The 27,730-nt window shown below is 44.6% G+C and overlaps 1 protein-coding gene across 3 annotated transcripts in view; it reads left to right on the forward strand.

Moving 5' to 3' along the window:
• The window catches only part of LOC135368103 (nuclear factor NF-kappa-B p110 subunit-like), a 51,383-nt gene that overhangs the window by 1,860 nt on the left and 21,793 nt on the right, over window positions 1-27,730 (forward strand). For 2 of the 3 annotated variants that reach the window (XM_064601181.1, XM_064601179.1), the window contains exons 2-9: window positions 13,728-13,917; window positions 15,498-15,622; window positions 19,392-19,543; window positions 20,416-20,513; window positions 21,669-21,821; window positions 21,953-22,048; window positions 26,335-26,417; window positions 26,497-26,638. In XM_064601181.1, coding sequence (XP_064457251.1) covers window positions 13,728-13,917; window positions 15,498-15,622; window positions 19,392-19,543; window positions 20,416-20,513; window positions 21,669-21,821; window positions 21,953-22,048; window positions 26,335-26,417; window positions 26,497-26,638 — 1,039 coding nt within the window. Of the gene's footprint in view, window positions 1-13,232; window positions 13,513-13,727; window positions 13,918-15,497; window positions 15,623-19,391; window positions 19,544-20,415; window positions 20,514-21,668; window positions 21,822-21,952; window positions 22,049-26,334; window positions 26,418-26,496; window positions 26,639-27,730 lie in introns of those variants that run through there. The other variant, XM_064601182.1, reaches the window with a different exon arrangement.

The following is a 27,730-nucleotide window of genomic DNA, read 5'->3' on the forward strand; positions in this document are numbered from 1 at the left end:
TTTGTGACACTTATGCTGTTCAGAATTGGCACAGAAAAGGCGTACGCCCCCATTTTCAACAAATCAGGGCAGATAACGATATCATTCGAGATTATGATTGGCTAGGAGCGTGCTATGCGGTGAAGTTCATTTTTAAGAGTGTAGAGCGCAATATTTCGAGTGCGCTATTTAATGTGAATGTGCAGAAGGTAGACCGCTCGCAACGTGATCGGTGCACAAGCAACGTACAAAGCATGCTGGTGCACTACGTTGTGACTCGGAGTCGTCATGCGCTCGTCTAAGCCAATCCACAGACGTCTTTAGATTTGTGGACATGTAGGAGTTGGCTTGTCACGATATATGGTCGACTGAGGGCAAACCGTTCATATTGGTTTCTATCAAAGTATTGATTACTGTCATGCGGCGTGCAATGAAACCCTCGCGTATATCTCGGCTATAGCGTGGGTTTTGCGCCACAGCCTAAGAAACACAATATCTTGATCCATATTCAAAACTGCGAGATTGTATGGACACGGAAAATGAGCACACTACACACAAAACCTTGTGTCGCATTGTATCGCCTTTCTTCCTGTTCCTATAGAATCATTATTTATTCTTTTTTAAACATGCATCAGTATCACCAGCTCGCTTGCTTCCCAATTGTCCTTGCAATATATTTGCCCAATATTGAATGAATATCGGTAATACTGGCCAACATTATGCCAATATGGTGTATTGCTTAGGAAAGGCCCCGGTACTGCACCCTCCGCCCTTCTTTCTGCGACAGCGCTTGTTGCACCTTGCTCCTAGCTTGGAACCGAAAGTGTCGCGAATCTCGTCGGAGAAGCACGGCTGGAAAATCGCAGGGGAAGTAGACGACATAGTATTGGGTATACACGACATTATCGGGTAAACATAAACAAGTCCCCGACACAACTTCCGGTGCCACGAAGACTTCTGAAGAAGGATTGGATTGGATTGGAAAGGAAAGAAAAATATGGAGAGGTTAGTCCCGACCCAGTCAGAACTGGCTACTCCAAAACGCGTTTGTTGGTAAACAAAAGGAGGAAGCTGAAGGGCATCGTGTAAGGACCTCAATATTAAAGCTTTAGGCACGTGCGAAGATTCCATTTTTTGTAAATGCCGAAACGAATAATTGTACATTCGAGTAGATTTACGAATCGAATACAGAGTTATATTCGAAATTCGAATCAAGTTGATGTTTCCTCGAAACCGAATACATTCGGGTTTAGCGCAGACTTGGGGAAAACAAAAAGATGCTGGTCATCCCAGCCCGTGCAGTGAGGAAGATCCAGAAAGCTTCCCTACAGAAAGTGCCTCGGGCATGTAGCTGACAGCAGTAAATGTACAAGCACATAATTCGGAAGCAATAATTAGGAAAATGCATACGCTTGGCCGAAAACGGCAAAAAAAAAAAGGACATAAAAACAAACTGAGCAGAAATTCATACATTCTGATCCGCATGAATATATGGGGTGTACATGCTATACACATGTTTATATTCATATACCGTATTTTCCGGAGTATAACGCGCACCGCAATGGTGCTAAAAGCTTCTGTACTGCCACCGGTATACACAATAAACCAAAGCGGTGTATTATATATGCATACGCTATATTTGAAGCACATTTAGACTAATCCGTTAAACTCCGGTGCAACGGCGTCGCTGTCACAGTATACTTCAGCCTCCTCTCTGCTTTCCCTTTCGCGTCCCTTCTCAATCACACCGTTCTTCTGAAATGAATTCACGATTATTGACTGCTGAACAGCATCCTGAAGCGGCATTATTATAACCGTTTATAAACTCCAGTGCCCTTTCGCCGGTTTTGTCAACTGACCCTATGAGGTATGAGAGAAAGCCACCGCAGACTCTAAAGAAGGCTAGAATTTGTACGTCGCCGACCTGAAAAGGAACTCTGCAGGAAAAAAAAAATTCCGTGTACAACGCGCACCGTTAGATAACGCGCAGGACCTCTTCAGAACACTTTTTTTTACTGTATAACGCGCGTTATACACCGGAAAATACGGTACGTGTGTTGCACGTGTATGAGATCCGGTTAGACGACTAATCGCTTCGAATTTGTTTTGGTTTCAAAACAATTATTCGCAGTGCGTAAAAGTCATTATGTAATGTCGTCGTCGCTTGTATAGGAAAGTTATATAACAGAGAGCCAACTGTTATAAGTAGCAAAGAGTGATTGGTCGATTTTGGTAGTTCTATCCCTTTTGTAGTTTCGAAACGTCATTTTGAAATTCGGTGTATCCAGAAGGAAGCTTCTCGATAAAAGTTCAGCACGTGGTAACTCGCGGCTTTACGTCGCAAGACAACGATGATATGGATCACGGATTTTTCTGACGTCGGAAGGGGCAGGTCCGGTCTAAGATCTATTGAACCACTCAGAAATTCTGAGTGTTCAGGACATCCTGATTCCTCCAAGATCAACCCTTGAATCGGAAAGTTTCTTTGGCGTGCTCTGAAATCTTAAGCGCACAGTCCATGTATAGCAAGGTAAAAAAAAATAGCCTGAGCTCTTTGACTGCACGCATAGCATATGCTTGTAAGTGCTCATTGCGTGTAAGCATATTGCATTGCATAAGCATATGTTTGTAAGTGCTCAAACATATGCTATGCGTGCAGCCAAAGAGCTCATGCTATTTTTTACCTTAATATACTCCACTGGCTTTGCACTGGGCTTTCAGTGGTGAGTTAGCTCACCCTGACGGGAGGAATCACGTGTTACGTGACCTTCTGACGCCATCCGCTCAAACGTTGCCTGCCTGCGTACTGCTGAATGCTGATGATGGCCCAATAAGGCCGCAACAGCTGTCCAGTATTGGCATGGCGACGTCTGAGCACTTACAAACATGCCGATTTCTCGCGAGCGAGGGACGATGTGTTTAAGTGATCCATACCATGCCATCAAATTGTTGTCGTTCTCTACCAGTATTATCTTGGGATGTGTCAAAACATGTCGCAACAGGACCGAAGAGAGGATCCTTACGGCGAACGACACGCCCATACTTCGCAGCCTTATTCATATTTTGGCCTGACTCATCCGGGATCTTGTGCCCTCAAATCTTACATCGTCGGCTGCAATAACGATGCGGATGTGGACTACGTAGTTGGTAGATTTCCCTTGCGACAAAGAAGGTTAAGATCAATCCTGCACGTACGAAAAATACTTGAAAAATACTTGAAATACGAAAAAAAAAACATTAAACTGTTGCAGCTTCGCTCGTAGTTCGTGAGCTAATGTTCGTCAGCTGAATGTCCATACAACGATCAGCATTGTTTGAATGTGAATTTAGTATCCCGCGGTCCGTAGAATCAGGGTAGTGCAGACTTGCGACAGCTCCGCGTGATGATGTTTCTTTGTTTTTCCTTGGCATATATCTAGGGATACTACCTAATCACTAATCACCGTACAAATATAGGCTCTCGCAATCGTACTTCCAGTTTACATATATACCTCGGTTATCCGAAAAGCGCCGGAAACCAGCTGACAGCTGGCAGTCTACATGTTGACTGCGTACTTCAACAGATCGTTGCTTTTCAACCCAGCGTAAAAGGATGGACATGTGACAGAGCGCCCTTACTATTTTGAATCCGCCATGGAATATTGAGGTGAAGCGGCTCATCCGGGGCAATGTCAGATGGGAAATAATCAGCAATTCGTCAAGCAACAATGATCCAGGTTCACGAGTATGACTTGCTGCACCTGATGCGTAGCCGACACGTAGCCAACTTCTTCCGTTCGTTTTAGACCCAGTGCTGTTCGCACGAAATGTGGTTTCCCGCCGTACTTGGGCAGCATTGCACAGTTGGTGGCAACTTGGACACAGTGTTGCCCGCAATTTTCAGTCTTCATTTTCTAAACAATTATGAGCGCAATTGTGACGAATGAAGCGTGGAGTCACCCTTTGTGGAAGCGAATGCCGCAAAGCCATGTTTACGCTTACGCTTACCATGCATGAGTACTGTGTACCGATTTCATCCACTTTTTCAAACCTCTTCTGCTATGTATACTCAACTCCAAAATTTAATGTATTGTAATGTATTTACTCAACTCCAAAATGTAATTTGTCACTAAGCATATAGGTACACTTTCGTGAGCGCATCGCGAGCTGTGCGTGGAGCGTAAAAATGGCGGAAATTCGTAGCAGACGACGCGGTTGTCTTCACCCTATGCAGAGCAGAGGGAGCTAGCATTGAGACACCCGAGTGACGAATATTGTGACGTAAGAGTATTGAGTTTCAGTCTGTCTAATAGATGAATTACGCGAGACGCGAATTCATCGCGCACGTCTGTTTGCAGTATCCTTCAACAAATGGTTATGACCTCATTGGTTATGGTTATTTCTCAGATAATGAAATAAGAGAACTCTCCAGTGTAACGATGACAACCGTTAAATTTTGCTTGCTTGCTTGCTTGCTTGCTTGCTTGCTTGCTTGCTTGCTTGCTTGCTTGGTATGGGGTATGGAACGTCAGCCTTCCTTATTACTTGGGTCGGGTAAGGACAACTTTTGACAGTAAAGTTCAAGGGCAAGGAAATTACTTTTACGTGTTTATAGCTTCCCTTGTATATGATCAGCATTGTTCGTTTAATATATCGAGCAACGTCGTCAATACGGTAGCGCTCTTACGTGCATGGCTATATGTTCAACTATGACGCTTGGTACGTACCACGTCCGTACCCCACTTGTTGCAAAACGCCGCACACGTGTAGGTATTATCATGATAATTGGTTTCTTTACGTCAGTAGACAACTGCGAGCGCTTTCATCCGCGCGATTGTGGATCTTGATCTGATCATCTTGATTTGCGGATGGAAATTCAACGCTTCAGACGGGCGCGGTAAAGTGCGGATATAACCCTGCGCGGATATAAGTATGCGTCACTCTTCGCAAGGAATTACTAAAGAGTTTCATAAACGATAGCCAAGCGTCTTAAGGCCTCAAAGCAATAAGGAATGGTCATTGCGCATTACGCAAAACAATGATTGGGTTCTTGCATTCGCTTTACTTCTATCGGACTCCAATGCTACCCTGTTCTAATACCGCTTGGTGTTTCTTTGTTGACGTCCACCAGGAGCAACAGGAATTGAGAGTCGGTAGTGAATAGAAAATGGTGTGTCATCTGTTATGTTGCTGTGCAATTAACTGGTGCTATGGGACAACTGTAAAAAAGAGCTCCGGCTATTTTTTTTTCTCCCTTGTGTATGAACCAAATGTTTCTAAATAATGAACACTATTTCCAAACACTTTGTAACCTCAAAAGTAAATCTTTTCATCTTTTCATCCTCTGTCACGTAACTTTTTCGTTGGTCATTAAAAATTATTATCAATAGAAGAATATTCTAGAATGTGTTCCACGGGAGAGAGGAATTCGCTCTCGTTTTCCTTCTCCCAAATGCACTACAAAAACACTGTTTCCGGGGGTTTGAACCCCAGAACTCTCACTCTAGCTACTGCACTAGGGTTGGATTATGCAATCGATCTGTGCCCGCTTCCACGAAACTGTTTACGGGAAATACTCACCGAGTTTTTAATCAAGCACCCGGTGTGCATTGAGTGAAAGACTATTGAGTAGTACCCTCAAACAGTCTCGGTGCAAAAGGCCCTTGTGTACACGGGGCAAAGGTGTCCGTGAGTTTAGGGTGAAGACAATAAGACGACCACACAAACGTACGTGTTAGTACATATTATGACAACGATTGCGATGCTCCCGCTACGTACTGAGACCTGCGTGTTGGCATGGGTCCAACATCAGAAGAGGGGAAGAGCACAAAAAATAGCAGTCGACACAGACAAGCTCATCCGAATCGTCTACTGTTCTTGTGCTCATCCCATGTTTGGAATACGATCCTCGATGAGGATGCGCATATTTCAAGAAGCGCGGCCGCGGATGTGATTGCGGATACTAGAAGCACACGTATACAGAGCAACAATAGCGCCAGAGCTTACAGTGCGGATACATTTGTAGCCCTCCGGTTGTTGTCCTGGAAGAGATTGCAGATTACCGTGGGCCACTGGGCTTTCCCGCAGACGATGTCCGTTGACTCCGACGGTCCTTTCTTATTTGGGTCAGTTTCTGTCATACATAACTCGCCGAAAAGCTCTTGTATTCTTTCCCGGCTTATAGAAAGGGGCTGACTTTGCCACCCACGGACAGTCCGTATACCTGCGTTCGGCGAACGCAGCGCGCGGCGGCGTCAACAGATTGAGCTGTGATCGCCTTCAACGTTATAATCATTACATTCGTCTAAGATACGGGGTAGGCTGATTATATAGACATGACTAAATTACAGACATTCTTTATTGGTTAACGTATATGATGTTATGACAGGGCGTCAGTCGTGACGTTGCCCACCTCTGTGAGAATTATCAACGATTCGCTCCCTTGATTTGATGAAAACGGGAGGCGTACGCCATTTCTGTGGAAGTTACGAACTGCATAGTGCCACAAAAATGACGTATGCACCCCGTTTTCAGCAAATCAGGAGAAAGAACGATATCACTCGGGGTGATGGTAGGCTCGGAGCGTGCTCTGTCTGGTGAAGCTCTATTTTTAGATTGTAAGCGCACTTTGTTTCTTCTGTAGATTCACGCTGCCTTATGAATTGAAAGACACTTCGTCACATGGTTTGTGACGAAGTGTCTCCAAACCTTACACTGTCCCCTGCGTAGAGACAAACACTATCATAGCGCAATACGCGGATAGATAATTTGAAATTCTGGAAACCGTTTCACTTCATCACGGACGCTCCCTCAACTCGCACTTTCTCAACATCATCAACGGGCCACAAACGATTACACACCGAAAACGGCGTTCGAAATGAATTTTCCATCCGAGTATGATGACGTTAGGCGGAGCTGCGCTGGGCTTCTGTCCAGGTGGTGTTGGTTATGCACCTTGTACACGAGCAGCCTTCAATGACCATTCAAGGAAATGGTCACTGAACATTCACCAAGCGTCTAACGTGTCAACCTGTCAGAGAGCGTTGCATCTTGTGTCCTTTGAAAAAAAAAAAAAAAATAGCACATCACACGCCTGCTGGCGCCACACGGCTGTTCAGTGGCCATTGGTGTCAATGACCGTTGAGAATTGCACGTGTGGCAGGGGCATTATGCTCCACCAGCCATTCCTCAACCCAAAACCACGTGATGTGATACTAGCGCCGAGCAGCGAACCCGCCAGTGAGTTCGCGCCCTGCTACACTGTAAACTGAAAAACACCCTTATGGGTGTAAATGGCTTGTCCTATAACTGACACCTCTTTTTACACCATATGGTCTCAGACCATCCTTTTCAGAGGGTGTATGCTGTGTAAGACACCCTTTGAAAGGGTGCTTTTCCTTGAAAATGCTTTCTTTTGCACCCTTTAAACACCCTTCTAGGAGGGTGTAAAGTTGTTAAACACCCTCCTAAAAGGGTGTTTAAAAGGTGCAAATGAAGGCATTTTCAAGGAAAAGCACCCTTTCAAAGGGTGTCTTACACAGAATACACCCTCTGAAAAGGATGGTCTGAGACCATATGGTGTAAAAAGAGGTGTCAGTTATAGGACAAGCCATTTACACCCATAAGGGTGTTTTTCAGTTTACAGTGTACGCCGCGCATAGGTTGCTCCATTGCGTCACTGTGGCGCGATTATCTGCGCTCAGTGCGACTATTGAGTTCTTATTCTAATTGCAAAGTGAACCCTGTGTGAGTGGGGGGGGGGGGGGAGTCGCAATTACTGAAGCATTAATATGATAATTTAATTTAGAAGTGAGCTTGCAAGCTTCGTAGTCTCTCCAGGCTCGGACGCAAGCCGCCACTCGCCCTGCAATTTTTGACCGGGATGACACTTACATCTTTTAAATTCCATGTTAGTGCCGAGGCTATGGGCGGCGTGCACACGTGAACAGATGGGGTGATGATAACAGGAAGGTTAGTATGCGTCCTGCGCAAGCTTCACGGGCAAAAGTTCCGCACATTCGTCCGGAAAGCCTGCAGGAAAACCCAGGGAAAACCCCAGACAGCAGAGCCATTGCGAGGATTCGAACGCGCGTCACCTCGTCTAAGCGCAAAACTTCACGGCATAGCACACTCTGAGCCAACCATTATGAACCTTTTTCACAAAGGTTTATGCGCATGCGCGTGACCCTGAGGCGCCAGAGAGGGTTCCCTCCGTCTGCATTAGATGGCGGACGACAGAAGTGGGAAACAATGGGGAGACCGCACGAACGGCGCGAGCTCGTCGGTCCCACTGCGGACAAGTTTTGGTCCTTTGTGCTATACCCACGTGGATTTGTTTTGATTTGTCGCTCCTAGCGTGGTTCGCTGGAGAGCCGCTAGGATACAACACGTGATACGGATACGCCACGATATGTGAAAAGGGTCCATCGAAATCATCCTCCGCTATTTGCTGAAAATGAGAGACGTACGCCTGTTCCTGACACAATTGTCATAATACGCCGTATATGGCCCACTAACTGCTGTACTATGTTGTATACTATGCTAGTATTTACAATGCTGCTGTACTACATAAACGGTATCATTCTGTACAGGGCTCGGCCCTGAGCGTTTTATGTAATGAAGCTCTGTTTTGGGAGTGAGGGGGCGCAAAACAGTATAGTGTCAACGACGAGCGCGACATCCTTACAGGGTGGTGATGCTGGTGAAAGGGTTCGCCGCTGTTGGCCTGACAGAGGTGGGTAATGTCACGGCTGGCGCCCTGGAGGAATGTGCGTCCTGGGCCGACTTCTAAGGCAACTGCGCCGACATATGTCTGAAAGCGTCCGAGGAAAACCCAGGAAAAGCCCCAGACAGCACAGACGGCAGCGGGATTCCAATCCGGGTACCTTCCAGTCTCGACGTGGCATGACGCTAACCAGTCCCAGCCACGCGAGGTGGTCGCTCCATGTATTTACACTGGCCAATCAATCACAGATATATCCAATCATAACTTCCGAACGCGATAGTGTATGAGAGAAGTGATGGTCTGAGGCTGGAACACATAGAAGGACAAATACGTACAACGCCTCAAGTGCCTCAGAAATTAATGATGAAAGATGGAAGTCACTGAATAGGTTAGCCAGCTGTAGGACTCGAACCTACATCTTCTGGATTACCGGTCCAGGGTTCTACCAATTGAGCTAAGCTAACGCACACGTCCAGAAGATGTGGGTTCGAGTCCTACAGCTGGCTAACCTTTTCAGTGACTTCCATCTTCATCTTTCAGCGATAGTGTATGTTCATGGCATCAGGTATATTCATTTAGAAACGTGAATCTTCCTCGCGAGGGATAATATAGCACGTTCCACTTATTTTAGTCAGATCGGTCGGCGACGAGAAAAATGACGAAGTTTGCTTGAGTTCTCGTATTTCGAGCAAGACACTGGAAACGGCACGTTTGTGAGATGTTGCAGGTAGCCGGTATAGATCACATTGAAAATGTTATGAGGGCAGCAGTTACTTTTCAAATTTCACGATTTATCCACAAAGTAGTATAGACCAAGTAGCAATTTCTATATAACATAGCGCTCAAATAAACAATATTTCTATGCAGTTCATTTTGATTACATACCCCGTACTTTAATTTAGGCAACCCTGTCCGCGTTTTCGGTTTTAATCGAAATACACCGGAAAACATATGCCGGGTAAATTTTTCCTCGTTCGGTTTTTAATCGAAAAACATCGAATAGAGAGGGACATTCTGGAACATGACAGAGAGAAATGGCCGCGCATGCCCGGCGACTTGTTGATGCAGATCAGAAAACAATACAGAAATACGGTTGTTGTGGAAAATGTCCGTTTACTTCTTCGTTAGCCGTAAAACGCCACCGCAGAGAACAACGCCATGTTGAATGAGCGTCGAGCGGAAATTACATCGTGATTTCTATTCGCCGATAACTGTCGTGTAAACCAGGAAGAACATTAAAAAACGCCGATTTCGTAAAAATCAATAGACATCGAAAAACATACGCCGAATCCGCCCAAAAATAAAAGACGAAAACGCGGAACCCTACTTATAAAGTACCCATCAACTGCAGAAGTTAACAGACACTACACTGTAAGTAGCACCTTAATACCGTTTCTGATTAACCCTAAATCGCAAACAGTATATGACGTGACCCTGCGAATAACAATAAATATGAAATCGATCTATAATATCTCTACGTTGTGGAGTTATATACTGGATATAAGATGCCCCACCCACCACGCTGACGCTGGGAAGGTGACCCGGGTGGCAATCACGGTTTGCTGTTTGGGTATTTTCCCTCCAAAGTCTTCCCGGCCGATTATGTCGCAATATTGCGCGATCAGCCATCCCACCTCCCTTATATGCAGTTAGCTTACGTAAGACAGATAGGGACGTTCGGGTAGAGTTTGGCACGGTGACACTCAGTGGCGTAGCCAGACCTCCAAGGTAGGGGGGGCCCGATACGAAAACTCGCCCCCCCCCCCCCCCCCGCTGATCCTGTGTCGACAACACACAGATACTTGTGCACACTGCAAGCTGAGGATTAAAAAAAAAGGAACGAAAATAGTTGATTTAGACGTTCACATTACGATTACATGTATAGACTGCCATGACCAATGAGGTGGTGTCACGAGGTTGGAAGTATTTTGAAAAGCTCATACTTTGAAAACCATTCACGAGCGCTTCTTAGATAGACGCCATGACCTGCAAGAACTTTCGCGATCGTCACACTGGTCCCCCCCCCCCCCATATATTATGTTCTCGGATTTGCACGATTTGTGTGGGTCGGTCCGTGGCAGGTAGAGGGGGCTCGAGCCCCCCCCTAGCCCCCCGTGGCTACGCCACTGGTGATACTTGCGCCGGCTTCCTTCCCTGGTAGCGGGCGGAGGAAAAGTTTTCCAGTATATATTCTACAAACGTAAATGACGATGTTGGCGATTTCACACGTCATCGCGTGAATTCCTTGTATTCGACCTACTTTAGTGTATCATCCCTGATGAAATAACTGCAGGAAACTGCGAAATAACTGAAATAAATACTGGAAATAACTTATCTGGAACTGATGGCAGCAGAGGATGGCAGTGAGCGAAGGCGCCCCCTGGGCAGCCGAACGAACCCATACTTGGGACGTGCGATGACGTAGCCGATACCGTACTGTATCTCCTTTGCGTACATGATCACGATAAATACGTTAAGTCGGCTGCCGTGTATTTAAGTATTCGGAATCAAACAGCAACCTATACACGTATTTGCCCACACTCTAAACGCAGAGCCTCTCTGCACGAGACTAGTCGTAAGCAACAGCCACCACAATGATGTCCTTCTCGCTCTAATACGATATCTCTGGTATCAATTGTATATAGGGTATTTTTTGAGTCGTGTTAATTGTCAGAAAAAAGCGTAGAAACCGCTGTCTTACACAAGCAGAAGCCATAACTGTATGTTTGTGTATGTATGTATGGCGCGTATAACTGTATGTTTCGGATTCGGTGCCGTGATATGGCGCACGCCGTGTTGTGCGCTCAAGTTCTCTTTTCGATGACAGAAGGAAGGTTTGGCCATTTGTGCGAACGTTCTCAAAACAGACCTTCAACGCACAACACTCCCTGATTTGTTGAAACTGGAGGCGTGCGCCAAACAGGCTGGATGAGCTGAAGCGCAGACACTGTTTGGCGCTGATCAATGTCGTCGTACTCTCCTGTTGACAAACTTCGAACCAGAGGCGGATACAGGATTTATCTGCGGTGTGGGGGCGAATCGTCTCAGTGGTTGTATGCTGTTCTCCTAGCGTCAATCCTGAAGGAAATGATACTCCTGTTATATGGTCTTGTCTTGACAGCATACTTGCTGCATACACTGCCTATAAGATCAGCCTCCTCTACAGACCTCTCCATGTTTACAAACAAATGACGTCATATGGTATACAACAGCGCCGCCAACTTGGTAGACTAAAACTGCTATTGCAAAATATCAATAAGCCACAAGAAAGCTTTTAAATATAGCTTTTCATATTGTAAAACACTTACGTAATTCCTTACATATTACTAGTTGTACGGCCTTGTTCTGCTCCGTTCTACCGGTAACCCTACCTTTTTTGGTTGCCCTTTCTATAGGGATGGCTACCGGGCTCTTCGGCTCTTCTATCTTCAGAAACATCAAGGCCTCAAAGTGCACGTGGTGTCTCTATACCGGGTGTTTCAGTTAAATCCCCGGGCTAAATAATTCGCGAACGGGTGCACCAATCGACGGATCGATTTTCTTTTCTTAGAAGTATCTGCCCGATGCCACCTACAAGCTGCGCACCATATGAATGAGTGGGAGCTAGGGGCTCAGTATTTAAATAAAAATTCAAATGAGTTTCGTAAAAAAACGTAACTTCTAATGCAGGGCGCTGTCGGCATTAAAATGGATACTATCCCTTTTGGGACCTTCAGTAAACACGTTTTTGAGAAAAATCTGCCACAGAAGCGGTCATTTGTGGCTGTAATTAATTGGTTTCGTTTTACATATTTTGTCGAGGCTATAGTCGCGGTGAAGCGCAAAAGGACGTAATTCCTTGGTGTGTAAGGACATAATTCATTGGTGGATAAGGGAGTGGAAAGCTTACTTATGTGCTTCACTGCGACGTTCCAGCCGCGACAAAAATATCTAAACCGAAACCAATTAATTACTGCAACAAATGACCCGCTTCGGTGGCATATTTTTCGTCAATTGAAGGTCCCAAAAAGGGGCAGTACCCATTTTAATGCTGGGGCGAACACCGCTAGGGGCGAACAAGGTCGCGCCCGAAAGCCATGCTTTTGAGGGGATTAACGACGGTCCCTGTAAGGGACGCGACCTTCGTGAAACCCAACCCTCCCCTTCCAATTTGTTTCGGGTTCAATCTGTCTACAAGCGTCATGATGACGTTTCTCGGGTAGAGGTACATAAACTGATAAACTTGCAATTCTAGAGCTATAGTTCTAATGAATGCTGTGAATAATTCTAATGAATAATTATATTCCTGATGAATGAGCTGAATAATTCTAATGACTAGTTCTATTTCTGATTAATGCGGTGAATAATTCTAATTAATAATTCCTATTTCTGATGAAAGAGGACAACTATACAAGCGATACAAGCAGCCTTTTACAAAGTCTTTTGTGTCTGGCAACAACCCAGAAATCGTCGTAGCACTTACAAACTAATGCACTACTGTGCCAACTGTGCTGCCTGGGATCATTTATCTTATTTCGTTCAGTTAACTGCTATCAAGGAACAAAGAGCGACCCGCGCGACCCGTAGCGCGCTTCTGGATTGGTGCTGCTCTGTGCTCTGGCAACCTTGCAAGAGCAAGAGATTTCCATAGTTTCGGAATGTTCGTTGTTGGCGTCTGTTTGTGTACATCCGTAGACCTGTGGCAAAGTTTTGTGAGGATTATGTCGTTGTTGGTCGTCTAGCAGTTGCGGAGGTATTTTGGAAGTGCACACAGTGGGTGTTATTGTCATTTTCTTTCCGAAAATCGACGCTTTACCGTTTCCCGCAAGCGAACTTTTATTGGCGACAAGGTATGGTTTTCGTTCTTTTGGTTTGTTGCACGTTGCATTTCGGTGGGTCACTCTTCCGTTAGACTTCGGCTATATTTTGCCGCATTGATGCATTTCGATTAGCCGGCTTCGATGATGCTAGTGTACGTTTTACGATAGGCATCGAGTAAAAGTCGGAGCCAGCAGTCATTTTAAAAGTCTGCACTCCGTTTATTTCGCTTTGCCATTATTTTCAGGACCCGTACGCCCCCCTAGGTAATGTGCCTTATCCTGTGAGCGAAGAGGCAGCCCCACCAGATGACCAACAGCTCCACCCACTTGAAGATCTCATCCTGAGGACGTTTGATCCGCAGCCGGATTTAAACATGCCTATCTCTACACCCTACCTCGAAACTACAACTAGTCATGCAACAGTTTGTCAACCTGGTGCGTAATACGAACTTGTTACTGATACTCAAGCTTCCACGTTTTATCGTTTAACAACTGGAACACGTTCGGTGGCGTCAAAATGGTTTCTGCATCTAGAGAACCGTGCAAGTTGCCAGTGATGGCCACTAACTACTTCTACAGTAGTTTACCTATAACTACTAACTACTTCGCGATATAGTTGTTTAACTAGTAGTTGAACTACTTTTGAGGGGAGGTAGTTAACTACTGTAATGTATTTTAACTACATCTCTAACTACTCAACGTTGTCCATCAACACCAATCCCATTCTATAGAGTTCTTGGACACCTAAATATGAATCACGAGCAGTGATAAAAGTGAAGATTTGGTAACCATGCACGGCACAATTGCACTGCACCTCCTTTCTCATCAAACAAGTAGCTCAAGGTAAAAGTCGGAAGCACAATCGTGCCGTAAAGCTTGTGGCAAAATCGGAAGTAGTTGGCGCGTGCAGTAACCTAACTACTGTAGTTAACTACTCGAAATAGTAGGTTAACTAGTAGTTGGCACACTACATTTCTGCAAGTAGTTGGTCACTACTTTTTAACTGCAATCAGGTAGTTTAACTAGTAGTTTAACTACATGTAGTTAACTACTGGCCATCACTGCAAATTGCATCAGTCGACATTAGACAACCTACTGGCACTTGTGTTTCCCATGCAACATATTGTGAAACTTTGTGCAACATATACTAACATCTGCATAACTGCATCTTACATTATTACGTAGTTTTACACATCTTTCGTCATGTGTGTTGCGCTTGCAAGTGGCGTGCATTGTGCTCAGTATAATTTTTTTCCCCTCTTTGTAAGTGCAAAAGTATGAACAAGTGTGAATTGTATTTTGAGTCAATATTATGGCAATGGTGCTCCATTAAATGCTTTGACAAGGGCGTAATCACACTGCTTGCCATGGGTATTGTGGTTACATGCTCCGGCCCAAGGCTTTATTCGTAACATAGGGTGTGGTGTTAGGAATTCTGTGTCATGTGGCAAACTTTTAGAAGACTGTTGTATTTGTTGACGTGTAGCATCCAACTTTTTTGGATATTCCTCGTAACATTCATCTCTTTAGTGTCAGCAGGATAAATTTCTGTAGGGGCTTGACCCCCCCCCCCCTCTGGGAAATTTCTGTGGAAGGGGGGGGGGGTTGGAAGGAGGCTCATGCCCCTAAGTTCCTATACAGCTGGCACCTATCTCCCTAAGTTTCGAGAAAGGTTCAATTGAATAAGGACAAAGGATCGAAATGAAATCCTCGTTGATGCTTGTACATGCCGATAGCATATTTCTTTAAACGAACATGCCTGTTCTATGGCATTTCATTTGTGCTTTTGTGTTTTTCAAGATGTATAGGTGGCACTGTTCAGAAAGTTTCTAGATGGCACTACAGCTAGATACGACAAGTTATTTTGCGTTTCGCTCTCCATTGTTGTGAAGAGGACTCGACCGTACAATTTTTCAGATATCCTGGTGCAGGCGGTCCGTGTTGAAAAAGCTGCGCAGTAATTAATAATCTTTGTAAGCAATTTGTAATTAACTAAACTTTGATATCCCTCACAGTGCTCACGATTACCGAACAACCGGCAAGAGAGACGAGATACCGTTACAAGAGTGAGAGCGGGTCTCATGGACCTTTGATTGGTGAGAGCAGTACACCGCAAAGAAAGACATATCCTGCTGTAAAAGTAAGGGCAACCCTCATCTATATTTTATCTATCTCTTTCTTTCCTTTTTTTTTTTTTGTTTCTGTTGCTTCTGATGCTCTCTGTTGTCTCTATATTACGGATGCCATCCTCGTCCGCTAGGGGTGCCAGAAAGGCGAAGGGGGATGCTGGGTATTGACATGGATACGACTCTCCTTCCATCCTTATGTCGAACGCAAATATTCCAACCTTACTGAAAAGGAGAAAAATTGCTCGTTTAAAATTTTTGTTTCAGATATTTAAAGGCAATATCAGATTAGACTCAGGATCGTTTCTTCTTCCCTTCCAAGCGCGTTCCTCACGTCATCATCATCCTTACTCCTTTAAGCCGTTATTTGCGCGTACGAATATTTTTAAAAACTCGTTTTTTGTGAAAACGATACCTGAATGGAACTCGTTGTCTTTTGATGTTGCCAACTGTACAATTAACCAATTTGAGGACGCTGTTTCCGTGTTGTGTGATTAACAATGATAGTTTTGTATATTCTTGTTATTCCCCTCCTGCTTGGGCAGTGCCCGCAGTATCATGAAATAAATAAATAAATAATAAATAAATATGGCCTCTCACAGCTCTTATTGGCCTCTGGCCATTGGCCCAAGTCTGGGCTCAGCTTCATAAGCATTTGTTTGGACTCCCTTTGCTACGCTCAAGGACAGAAAATGAAAGACATCTAGAAAAAAAAAAGAAAAAAAAAAACTCCACAGCTTGCTTGATCTTGTTACATCTGCCCACTCCAAATGCTGAGTGCACAAGAGAAACGCACTGTGCAAGACATCATTCCCACGGGTCCTTGAAATTCTTGAATATACCCTGAAACTGTGAAAATGGTGAAATTCGAAACTATGCTCAGGTTCTAGAGAAGCTTGGATTTTCTACTGTCATTGAAGATCCTTGATTTTGTGGCTTTTTTTTGTTGTTGCTGGTCTCTAGGATTTTTTGTTTTTGGGTGTAATGATTTTTCAAATTCGGGGGATGGGGGGGATCAGGTGCTATTTACACGCGAGGATTCGGGGAGAAATCGCTGAAGCTGAAACGCAAACTGGGGTTCAGCTCCTTTCCGTCGGATGGCGAAGCGGTCCAGCGCGACGTTGCAGATGACATCGAACGTGTGGAACTGAATGCAGAATAGCTCTCCGTGGCACCGCATTCGACCGTGTCTCTATCTGAGGAAAGTAGCTGGAACACAAGTATAGCCGATTAAGCAGCAGCGTTTTTTTAATTTTCACGATTTATCTGCAGAGTAATAGACTAGGTGGCATTATGGACATAAAATTTGGGGGCATAATACGTCCTCTAACGTCAACTTTAGCTCTCCAACACTGTTCTTATTTGTTTTATCTTCGTTACAAACCCCGAAGTTTATCTTTGCAAACCCTGTACAACTTCAAGCTCCCTATATGACGAACACTCGTGGCGCAACAAAATCTTGTCCTACTCTTGGAGGTGTTCAGGTTACAGAGTCCAGCATGAGGAATGTGGAAAAAACAAACAAACAAACAAACCACATGCCATATTGCCTTAGCTGTGTGCTGTCCATCCAAGGAGTTTCCACAGTATTCTGCTATCCTACTTTGCTGTACTTTTTGTACAGCATGTCTGGGCAATATGCTCTCAAATTGAAAAGGGTTAAAAACTACCTTCACTTATCCGATTGATTGAATGGATGGGCTTTTTGCAACAAGGACCCAGCACCACGTGTGGTGCACTCGTGTCCGGTGTTGAGTTGGAGACAGCGTGCAATCTAGACTTTGTGAACACGAAGCATCAACCTTGAAAGATTTTCCCCCTTTTTTCCCATCATACGTGTGTACACCTCCACGTTGCCCAGTTCAGTCATTCGACGCCGCTAAGAACAACGATTTTAACGTTTTCAACGACGCCTTTGGCCGTGCCTACCCCTTGTCCGCGGAAGTGTTGAAAATTAGCACTTACCACGACAAGCAAAACTGCAGTGTTCGAGAAGAAACGCAGCAAACGCATGAACATTACGGAAGTGGGGAGTCGAGTGATGTGGCACTTGAGGATGCACACGGTGCACAGAGGATGACGTTGGCATTCTTTGAGCAGAAGAGTAATGTTTCTCAAGTTAGCGACACATGTAGTATAGTTTACACGCGTTGAATGTCTGTAGTACTTTTAAGCGACTGACGATGGACCCTTCCTTATGCCCTCCGAAATACAAACATAGGCTTCGTAGACAACTGATTACTCAACCTCTCTCGAGTCCCATCTCTCCGTATATTTCGCTATCCAGACATTTTTGTTGGGAATCACAAGATCGGGATAAATGGGGGTCTTTCATGTTGTCCTAGACATACAGTTAGAAGATGGGGTGCACAGAGAGAGACACACTTTATGACCGGGCCTCCGAATCGAAATCGAAACTGAACCTGAACCAGAAACTGCTAAAAACCCGTATTTTTTTGCTGAACCGAACCGTAATATTTTTTTCTCTCGCGTTGGACCGAACAGGAACTGAACCGAAATAAATTTAAGCAGTTGCCGCGTTGGATTGAGCCGCGTTGCCAGACAAATTCAAAACCGTAACTTAGCGAGAAAAGTACCCAACTGCAACCCAAGTGTGCGAGGTATTTCCAACTCGCAACTGTCCGTTCATTGGGTCGTGTTAATATGGAACGCACCCCCTCTGTGGCGTTGTGTTTTGTTTTGGTAGAATGTTTTTGGTAGAAGCTGTTAGTCTGATACGCAAATGAATATGGTTCATGATTCTAGTGCACTTTCGCATTGTTTTCTCCGTTGGCAATTAGTAACCGGCCGTTACGGGGTGCAGCCCCCCAGAAAGGCGCCCATGGTGATATACGGGGTGTCCCAGAAAACGTGTAATTGAATTCTAATTAGAAAACTACACTACCTAGAATCATGCAGTCGACGGCATTTGTTCTTACTCGGTTTTTGCCACCTCATGACATGCATGTAATTTAATTATGTAATTTTTTGCGTACTGAACTCTGAAAGTTGCCAAGTAGATGTCACTTTTTTACCCCCACCAATGTGAAGAGCGTGCCGAATTTACTCAGATTAATGATAATTGACAGGAATATTGAGGCGCTATCGTATCAGAAATAATAGCCAAAAATCATGCTCTACGAAGCTCATGGAGGATAGCGCACGACGAATGTTTCAGTGAAATCATTGTCAGTCCGATGAAAGGAGGTCAGAAACCCAGCCCACACTGGCATGGTAGGAAGTGATAGCACAGACATAGCTTATCGTGTCCGGCTTCAGCTGTGACGATACCTTCCCTCTCCACTTTTTCTACTATCACTCTGTGGGCTGGATTTCCAACCTCCTTTCGTCGGACTGACAGCGATTGCGCTCAAAATGTCCTCGCGCGTTATACTCAAGTACTGCGAGAAGCATGATATTTGGCTATTTTTCCCGATGGGATAGATCCGGAATATCACTGTCAATTATCATATATTATGCCTTTATGCATATATGCTTTGCCCAAAAGCAGCAGCCTGTGTCATTATGAAGTACGCAATATGTGCATGTTCACTTGCATGACCTGTGCTTACTGTAAGTGACATAAATTTTATTTTACACTTTTATGTGCAGTGGGAGAGTTGACATATTTTGAGCTGTTGTTCTATTACTCACTTTTTGTATTTTTGCATGTAGAAAGTTCTAAATACACAGAATGCTCCATACTTCAGGTCACCCTCATGTGTGCATGGGCCTTCTGACAACCCTGCTCGTAATTTACGCTCTCGTTTGTTCTCTTTTCAGTTGGATAATTATGACCCCAAGCTGCCGTACAGAGTGAAAGCAAGTCTGTTTACACATGACAGTAATCCTCAACCACATGTACATAAAATCACAATGAAAGGCCACGATGAGGAAGACTGTTGTTGTGTAACCGTCAGGGAAGGAAAAGCCGTGTAAGTTTAACCAGTATAGCCAATGTGCTCCTTGGCTCTTTGTAGTATGTCGCAACTATATTGCAGCTGACGCGCATGCAATACATCATTTACTGTGCATTCTCGGCATGTCAGATTTTGCAAGGCGGACCAGGTTTTTGGAAATTGCACCTATGATTGCCTATCTGGCATGCTGGTCATGTTCGTGTTATTCAGGCACCCCTAGGAAAAGCTACTCTTGCTGGAATGCGTTATTTAGGATTTTATTTCATACAAAACTCTCCTCAAATAAGGAACCCCTTGTAAGAGTATTAATGTGCAACAAATAAATTCCTGAAGTGTTCTCGGTCTCTGAATATATGGAAGAATTGTTGAGCGAAGCAAGTAAAAATGTATTTATCAATCATTTTTTCGATACCTCCTGGAAGAAAGAAGGAAAACACACATCAGATATTAAATCCCAGCCATTTTAATGTCGGGGACCCTTTATATATTTAGTGACTTCACTCCACAGTGAAAGACCTTCACTCATTGTAAATTCTTCTCTTGCCAGTCAAGTATCATTTGTAGTAAATTCATAAGTAGCAAAATTGGATGGTTTGGAGTAAACCTCGTGTTGTTGTCAAATATTTCAGAATCGAAATGCCAAATCGTTCTGGTGGTCAGTTTCACAACCAAGCATATTGTGCGATATTGACTTCTTCTAATAACTCCCAAAGTTCTCTCAATAGTTTTAATAATTCATCCGAGTATTTGCGTTTTCTCAAATATATGTTTCCTGAATAATTTGTTCTGTGCCGGCACATAGGCTTCTCTGGCTATAGCAGCCGAAAGTGAGGGTCATGTGCAAGAGCGTAAGACACTTATTTGCTCATATTTCTCGTTAAAAATAGGTTCCCAAGCATGTCAATAGTGTTTCAGCAAAAGAAAACTGTCGCTGAAACGTTGTACAGAAGGAAAATGCAGGAGTTTGGCGGTACTGAAGTGTCAGGTAAATTTACGACGCACCTTATGTATAGGGCCTGACTTTTTAGGGTTAAACCCGTATCCGCCCGATATTTACCCCCCCGAACGAAATCTGTAAAATTCGGGTTTAACCCGAATCTACCCGAAAACGTCCGGGTCGCGTGGCACACTCGTAAGCGTGCATTAAAATAAAGTTTGATAACATTGCTAAACATTAGTTCCGTGTTAAGACAAATTTTTATTAAACAAAAAAAAATCACCCGAATTCCTGACGACAGAATATGCCGTAACGGGATTTAACCCGAATACACCCGAATTTTCGAATGAAAAATATCACCCGATATTTACCCCCCGAATTTGGCCAAAAATAAAACCCGAAAAAGTCAGGCCCTACTTATGTATTGAAATGTGTCTCTTACATACCGCAAATTCTGCATGAAATGATGAGGCTCTGGCGTACAGTAGCTGACCGATCTTGTGGTCTTGGTGATGACCAGAAAAAGGTCACAATAATACAGCTATCTAAAACAATCTGTCAATCGCTGAATAAACTTGAATTGACCTCATCTCCACTAAAGATGTCTGTAATTGTGCCCCAATTGCAATTTCGAAGTTGTCGCCGCAACCACGGTACCCAGAAATAGTCGTATTTATTGGTGCTTGTCTGCAAGTGTTTTAGGCCAAAAAATCGTGCTTTTGGACTTCAATTTGAGGGGGAAATGATAGTAAAAATGTCACAGTTCTCCGTGGGCATCCAAAGTATCAAACTAGTATCAATAATCAGCATGAGAAAAATCTGTCTGCGACTATACTGACATGGGTGCAGTAGTGCATAATTATACACACTCCTTATCAATGATCAGAGGTGTTTGGGCTTGAGTTCTGCAAAAGGCACGTGTGATGTCTTTCCATTGCTGGACCTGTGTTGGTGAAACTTTCGCTGTGCTTTTCATGTATGTTTTTTGTCACCATCTGGTGTCATTACTATCTAACCATCTAACCCATTAGTTGCTATCTAACATTATTACCTAAGGTTTGCTAGCCTACAATTCTTTGTCTGAATGCTGCCATGGTTTGTTCATTTGCGATGTGTGATTTGTGAACAAGCACATTTCTATGTGATGTGTCAGTTTCTCTTATCTAACCATGTTCATGGATGCTTCCTCTCTCTTTCTTGCAGACGCAAAGAGAAAGCAGCTACAAAATGATGCCAAGAAAGAAGCGTCAGAGATGAATCTGAATCTCGTCAGGATATGCTTCACTGCAGAGCGCTGCGACGAAGGGATCTGGCATCCTGTTTGTCACGTACTTTCAAATCCCATTGCTAACTCTAGTACGTAAATGCCTGGTTTATCGTTAGTTATCACTGTAGCTGTTGGCACCTTGATTCTTGTGTGTCGTGATGCGACAAGTTGTCGAGAGGGGGGCGACAGAAAATTTCACGAAATTATCACCTGTTTACAGAAGCAGGGAAACTGAAAATCACCAAAGTGAACCGGACTTCTGGATCTTGCGTCGGCAACGATGAAGTGTGGATACTCTGTGAGAAAGTGAACAAAAGTACGTTGGTTTGTGACGTTTTCATTTGCCACCTTTACGCGCAACTTGCGTGGGAAGTTGCGGCCAATAGCATTTGTTCTTACTAGGTTTTTGCCGCCACCTGTTGTGAATGCCATCCAACTTAAGTTTTATTGTGTCAGTTTTTATGAACTCAACTCTGAAATTATTGCCAAGGAAAGGTCACTTTTTTTTACCCCACCAATGCGAAGCGTGTGCCAAATGTACTCGAGTTTATGATAATTGACACGGATATTTAGGAGCTGTCCCATCAGAAAAAATAGCCGAACATGACGCACTTCCAAGGGCCCAGGGTCCGGCGCACTACCACATTTTGCGCGCCCTAGCTCTCAATTTGTCGAAAGGAGGTCGCTAATCCCAGCCCACACAGGGATATAGTGGACAAACTCAAAGCCGTGGACATCGCAACAAAATTTGCAATCGTTACTGACTTGGCAGAGGGCGAGAAGAACTCGGACTTGGCTAGGAGGTACGGCTTGTCCAGGTCCGTGATCTCGACAATCGCAAAAGATAAAGAGAAGTTTTTGTACGCCACCATCAACGGCGACCTGACGACACGGAAGTGGGTCCGCAAGGCGACCTTACGCAGACGTCGAAGATGCCCTCTTGAAATGGTTTGTGGACGCCCGGTCTCGAAACATACCGATCAACGGGCCACTGATGCTTTCAAAGGCGAAGGACTTTGCACTTATTTTGGACTTCCCTGATCTTAGTACCGGGAACGGATGGTTCCATCGGTTTAAGGTTCGCCATGGGGTCGTCTTTAAGGGTGTCGCCGGAGAAGCCGCTTCTGTCATCATCGAGGACGTCAACACGTGACTCGACGAAAACATTCCCACAATCGCAAGCTGCAATGCGCGAGGTATGTGTAATGCTGACGAAAGTGCATTATTTTATCGAGTGCTTCCCGCAAAAACACATGCACTGAACGGGGGACAAGTGCAGTGGTGGCAAGAACAACTTTCTTCGCATAACTGTGCTCTTGTGTACGAACATGGACGGCAGCGACCGGCGCCTGCCGTTCGTAATCGAGAAGTACCAGAAGCCGCGATGCTTTGGCCACTACGTGCCAGTGCGCTGTCGCCACAATAAAGGAAGCCCGGATGACCCGTGACCAGAGGTGGGGAGTAATGCATTACTGGTAATGCACTACTTTTGAGTAATGAGTAATGGTAATGAATTACATTTTGCCAGCAAGTAATGAGTAATGGTAATGCATTACATTCCGACTAAGTAATGCAGGGTGGCATTACTCATTACTTTTGTCGAATGTTCATTGCGCCACGCGAAGATTTGGAACATCCAGGTTCTCTTCAACCCGCCTTTAACAATGAGCACAGGGCAACATGGAAAGAGAAAGGCGCGGCCTGGGGAATTCTGCAAGAGTTCAATAGCCGGCGGTGTGCGTCACAAGTGTCTACATGATGATATCACCGATTTTCTCCTGTGTACATTTGGAGTAAAGGATAATCAGTGAAATAGAAACATAGCCTCTATGAAGGTAACATGTAATTATTGCTGTAGTGATTCACTGTTTTGGTACGGTCCCGTGTTAGTTTCTCTTGTGCTGTCAGAGGTAGTTCTTCTGCCAGTTTTTCCGTAGGCTGAACTTCATCCGCCGGCTCCATAATGCTAGAAAAGGTATTTGCAATAAATCTTATCGATAGTTTTTGCCTATCAGACTCGCTTCTGCGGGGATTTAGTGGCACCAATTTGGGGATACTCGGGTGGCTATTGCCTACAGCAAAAAAAAAAAAAAAAAAAAAGCAAGGGAAAAACTTATGCATAGCATCTTTGAGGCTTATGCCCTAAAATGTAAATATAATGCCAGAGTAATGCCATTACTTCGTTAAAGTAATGACATTACTAATGCATTACTAATATCCAAAAAGTAATGAGTAATGTAATGCATTAGTTTTTTATGCACGTAATGAGTAATGGTAATGCATTACAAAATAAAAGTAATTTCCCCACCTCTGCCCGTGACTTGTTTGCCGAGTGGCTTGCGGAGTTCGACACGACAAAAGAGAAAGGGCCTGCTTGTGCCGGGCAACTGTGCCGCGCACCACGTGAAGCCTTCTCCGACGGCTGTCACTGTGTTGTTTTTACAGCCAAACACCATGTCCCAGATTCAGCCCCTGGCCTTGGGCACGATCCGTGCATCTAAAGTGTGCTATCGGCGGTGGGTGGTACAGCGGCTCCTCATTGCGATCGATCGTCCAACTGTTGACGTCCCGCTCCGCATCTCCTTGTTTGGTGCCCTGGAAATGATCGAGGCGTCTTGGATGGAAATCAGCAGCCCGTGCATTATCCATTGCTTTCGCAAGGTGGGACTCGTGGATGCTGTAGACGAAGATGATGCAGTTGTGGAGGCTTCTCAACAAGATGGGCTCTACGAAGAGTTGTGGAAGTGCGTCATAGATGCGGATCCTGCTGATCCCAGCATCTGGTTGGGACGACTTTGTTTGCGCAGACGACGGCGCTGACATCGCAGGGCCGTTGATGGAGGAAGGCATTGTGAGCGAGGTCGGGGCAGAATGCGACCTACAGGATTCTGATGATGGTGACGAAAACGCGGAGCCTCCCCCAGCGTCAGTAAGTTAGTCGGCAGCGATTGAGTATATTGCTTCCCTGAAGCGGCTTGTGTGCAGCAAAGCTCTTTGCGACAATCATTTGGCCGCAGTAAATAAGCTCTAGAGCACCGTGATAGGCTTGGCTTTCGGCGCACAGTCCCGTACAACTGACTCTCTCTCAAAATAAACTCGCAAAGTTGTAAAGTTTGACGCTTCCTGGCTTCACTGTGGAAGGTTCACCTAATACAAACGTTCGGTTATAACGAACAAATACAGACGACAGTGCTGTTAGTGAAGCTGTTAGTGAACGACAGTGAAGTTAGTGGGCTCGACTGTAGTGGAAAAAGATAAGACAGGCATGGCTAATCGCATTTGGCTTCCGCTGGGATCGTGCCTGCCGTCTCCCCTATTTTTTTTCTCCAAGCCTTAATACAAATATAATCCACGCATTCGAGGCACGTTGTGCAACGGAAATACACCTGAAAGCCGAACTTACCATTTGTCAGTTCATCCATCACAACCAGTGTGCAAAAATATCAGTCGGCTGGCCGAAGACGAAGAATATGGCCGAAGACTGGGAACAAGTGGGATTGAATCTTACCACTGGCTACATCGTCTGAAGCTTTCCCAGTGTTCTCGGGCATACTTTCCATATGGATGTCGGCACAGTTCCCGCTGAAGTCGGCCCAGGATGCATACTAACCATATTGTCCCCTACTCCTTCCCGGTGTCCTCTTTACACCTGTCCATGTCTGTAAACTGCTCACAGTTGCAGTTGCCCCCGCGTGACGTCATCGGTGACGTGGTGTATCATGCATTCTCCTCCTCGCTGTACCCTCGTTGTATGTCTGGGACCTCGTGCTGTCGCTACAGGGGACACTGATTGCTCCAGAGAAATGTTGTCTGCTACTCAGCTGTCGTCTGCTAGCCTTTTTTCTACAGGGTTGGTCTAGCAAACGTTACACATTTCGATCGCATCGTAAACATAGAAGATGGGGTATAGCCAACCCCAAACTTCGCAGACTGGTAGCTGTTTGTTTGTCTCAAGTTTTGTCGCAATTTTTTGTGAGCGCCGTGGTTCTCTAGAAGAAAGATTAAAAATCGGGCAAAATGTCACTCTGTGCATTTTCTATGGCCTATCTTGCTCAAAAGCCGCCATTTTCTCCCGTGTGCGCCTCATTTTCATTTCTCCGCACGCACGGATGGTACCACTGTTCAGAACAGGAGGATTAGCGCATAACGCCAGAATCGTAGTCAGAGTAAGCGTGTCACATCGTTGTAGGCGGCGCCACCTGTGTGAGGTGATATCAATGTGAAGCAGAGACAAGGGAAAATGGCGGTGTTTGCGTGAGATAGGCCATTGAAAATGCATGGGGCGAGTTTTTGCTTGATTTTTAATTTTTTTTCTACGTGACTATGGTACAACAAATTGCGCTCATCAGAACCTTTCGCGCTATTCGGTAAAGTGACACGCACACTTTCATGAAACGTCTTAATCTGGCCCTCTGTACTCCTTTAATTCATTATGTGGACCGTGGGCAGCAACCAATATTTCAGAAATACTGATTTTTTTTTTTTTAAACATATGTTTGTGTCCATAGTTTTAAACGTTATGCCACCCCGAGTGGTGATCCGTTAACAGTTGTAGCTGGTATTGTGATCTCATTGTTGTCTAACTTCCATTGGTTCTTCCAGAAGACATCCAGATAAGGTTTTTCGACATGGACGAATCGTGGCAAGCCAATGCAACATTTTCGGAGTCGGACGTGCATTATCAGGTAAGGAGTCCTATTTTGCAATTTTACAGTGTGCAGCATGTAAATGTTGCAATATGTAACAACTTCCTTCTGGTCCCAGGTTGCAATCGTCTTCAGAACACCCTGTTATAGAGACACAAACATTCAAGAAGACGTCAGAGTAAAATTTCAGTTGAGAAGGATATCTGATGGGGAGACCAGCGACGCCATCGACTTCACCTACAAGCCTCGCTCGCTTACTGGTAATTATACGATTCACCCCGTTCATTATGGATAGAGCCCGAAGCTTTCGGGACGTATTTTTTTTCCAAATTCAGGGGGTAAAAATCGGGGAAATCAACATGTGTTCTAAATTTGTGAGAATTCCGGTGGAAAAACTTCAATTCTTCTTCTAAATTTGAGGAGAAATCGGGCCGTATTACGCAAACAAACTGTACTGGCTTGGTATAAACGGTGATGTAATTGCGTTTGCCGCCGAACAAATTAGTGTGCATTCCTACAGCCGTCTGAGTGAGGGCAATTTATTGGGTAAAAATCGGGTTTCACCCTAAAGGCGGCCTTCAGTTCGGGGTGAAAATCTGGGGAAGAATCGCGTTAAGCCCTAAAACTTCAGGCTCTAACTATGGAGCAGTGGACACACTGAATTGTTTTGGCAACTGTACCATTTTCACTGTTGTTTCGGCCTTTTTGGTGATCAGCAAAGTGTTCACACGAGGTGTGATGAACTTTTTGGTACAGCCTGTTGTATAACCCAAGGCAGTGTCCTAGGAATAGCTCGGAGACAAAATATGTGTACATATTGACCAAGTTTTTGGATCCTGTGCTACATGGCTAGACGCCCCTAACTTTCTGCGCCAGAAAATTAACATTAATATTTTATTTTGAGATTTACAAAGCCGTTCTGTGGGCAAAAGAGAACAAACAAAGAAATGTTGCGGCATTCATCTGAGTTTGTTTACCAACTCGTCCAATAACTTTTACGGCCTTCCACAACTTGTCAGTTGAGCAGAGAAAACTAGTCCCAACTCTGATGATTTGTTCTCTGTGAGTTCTTCGCATTAAGTTTTCTTCCTTAGTGGCACGTTCAGCCGTGTTAGTGTCGCTCGCATCCTTGCAGTCACGACTAATCAAGGTCTAGCCCAGTCTTGGGAAGTAACCTGGTTAGGAGTAGCTAGTTACAGTAACTATCTGCTGGAAAAGTAACTAGTAACTGTAGCTAATTATGCTTCCAGGAACTACTGTACTAGTTGCTTTCAGAATTGTAATTTTTTTTTTCAATAAGTAAATTAAAAAATTTCAATAGTAGTACTTTCTCTACACGTCGCCGCATGTTA

This window comes from Ornithodoros turicata, chromosome 9 (genome assembly GCF_037126465.1).
Source record: "Ornithodoros turicata isolate Travis chromosome 9, ASM3712646v1, whole genome shotgun sequence".
Classification (NCBI taxonomy): domain Eukaryota; kingdom Metazoa; phylum Arthropoda; class Arachnida; order Ixodida; family Argasidae; genus Ornithodoros; species Ornithodoros turicata.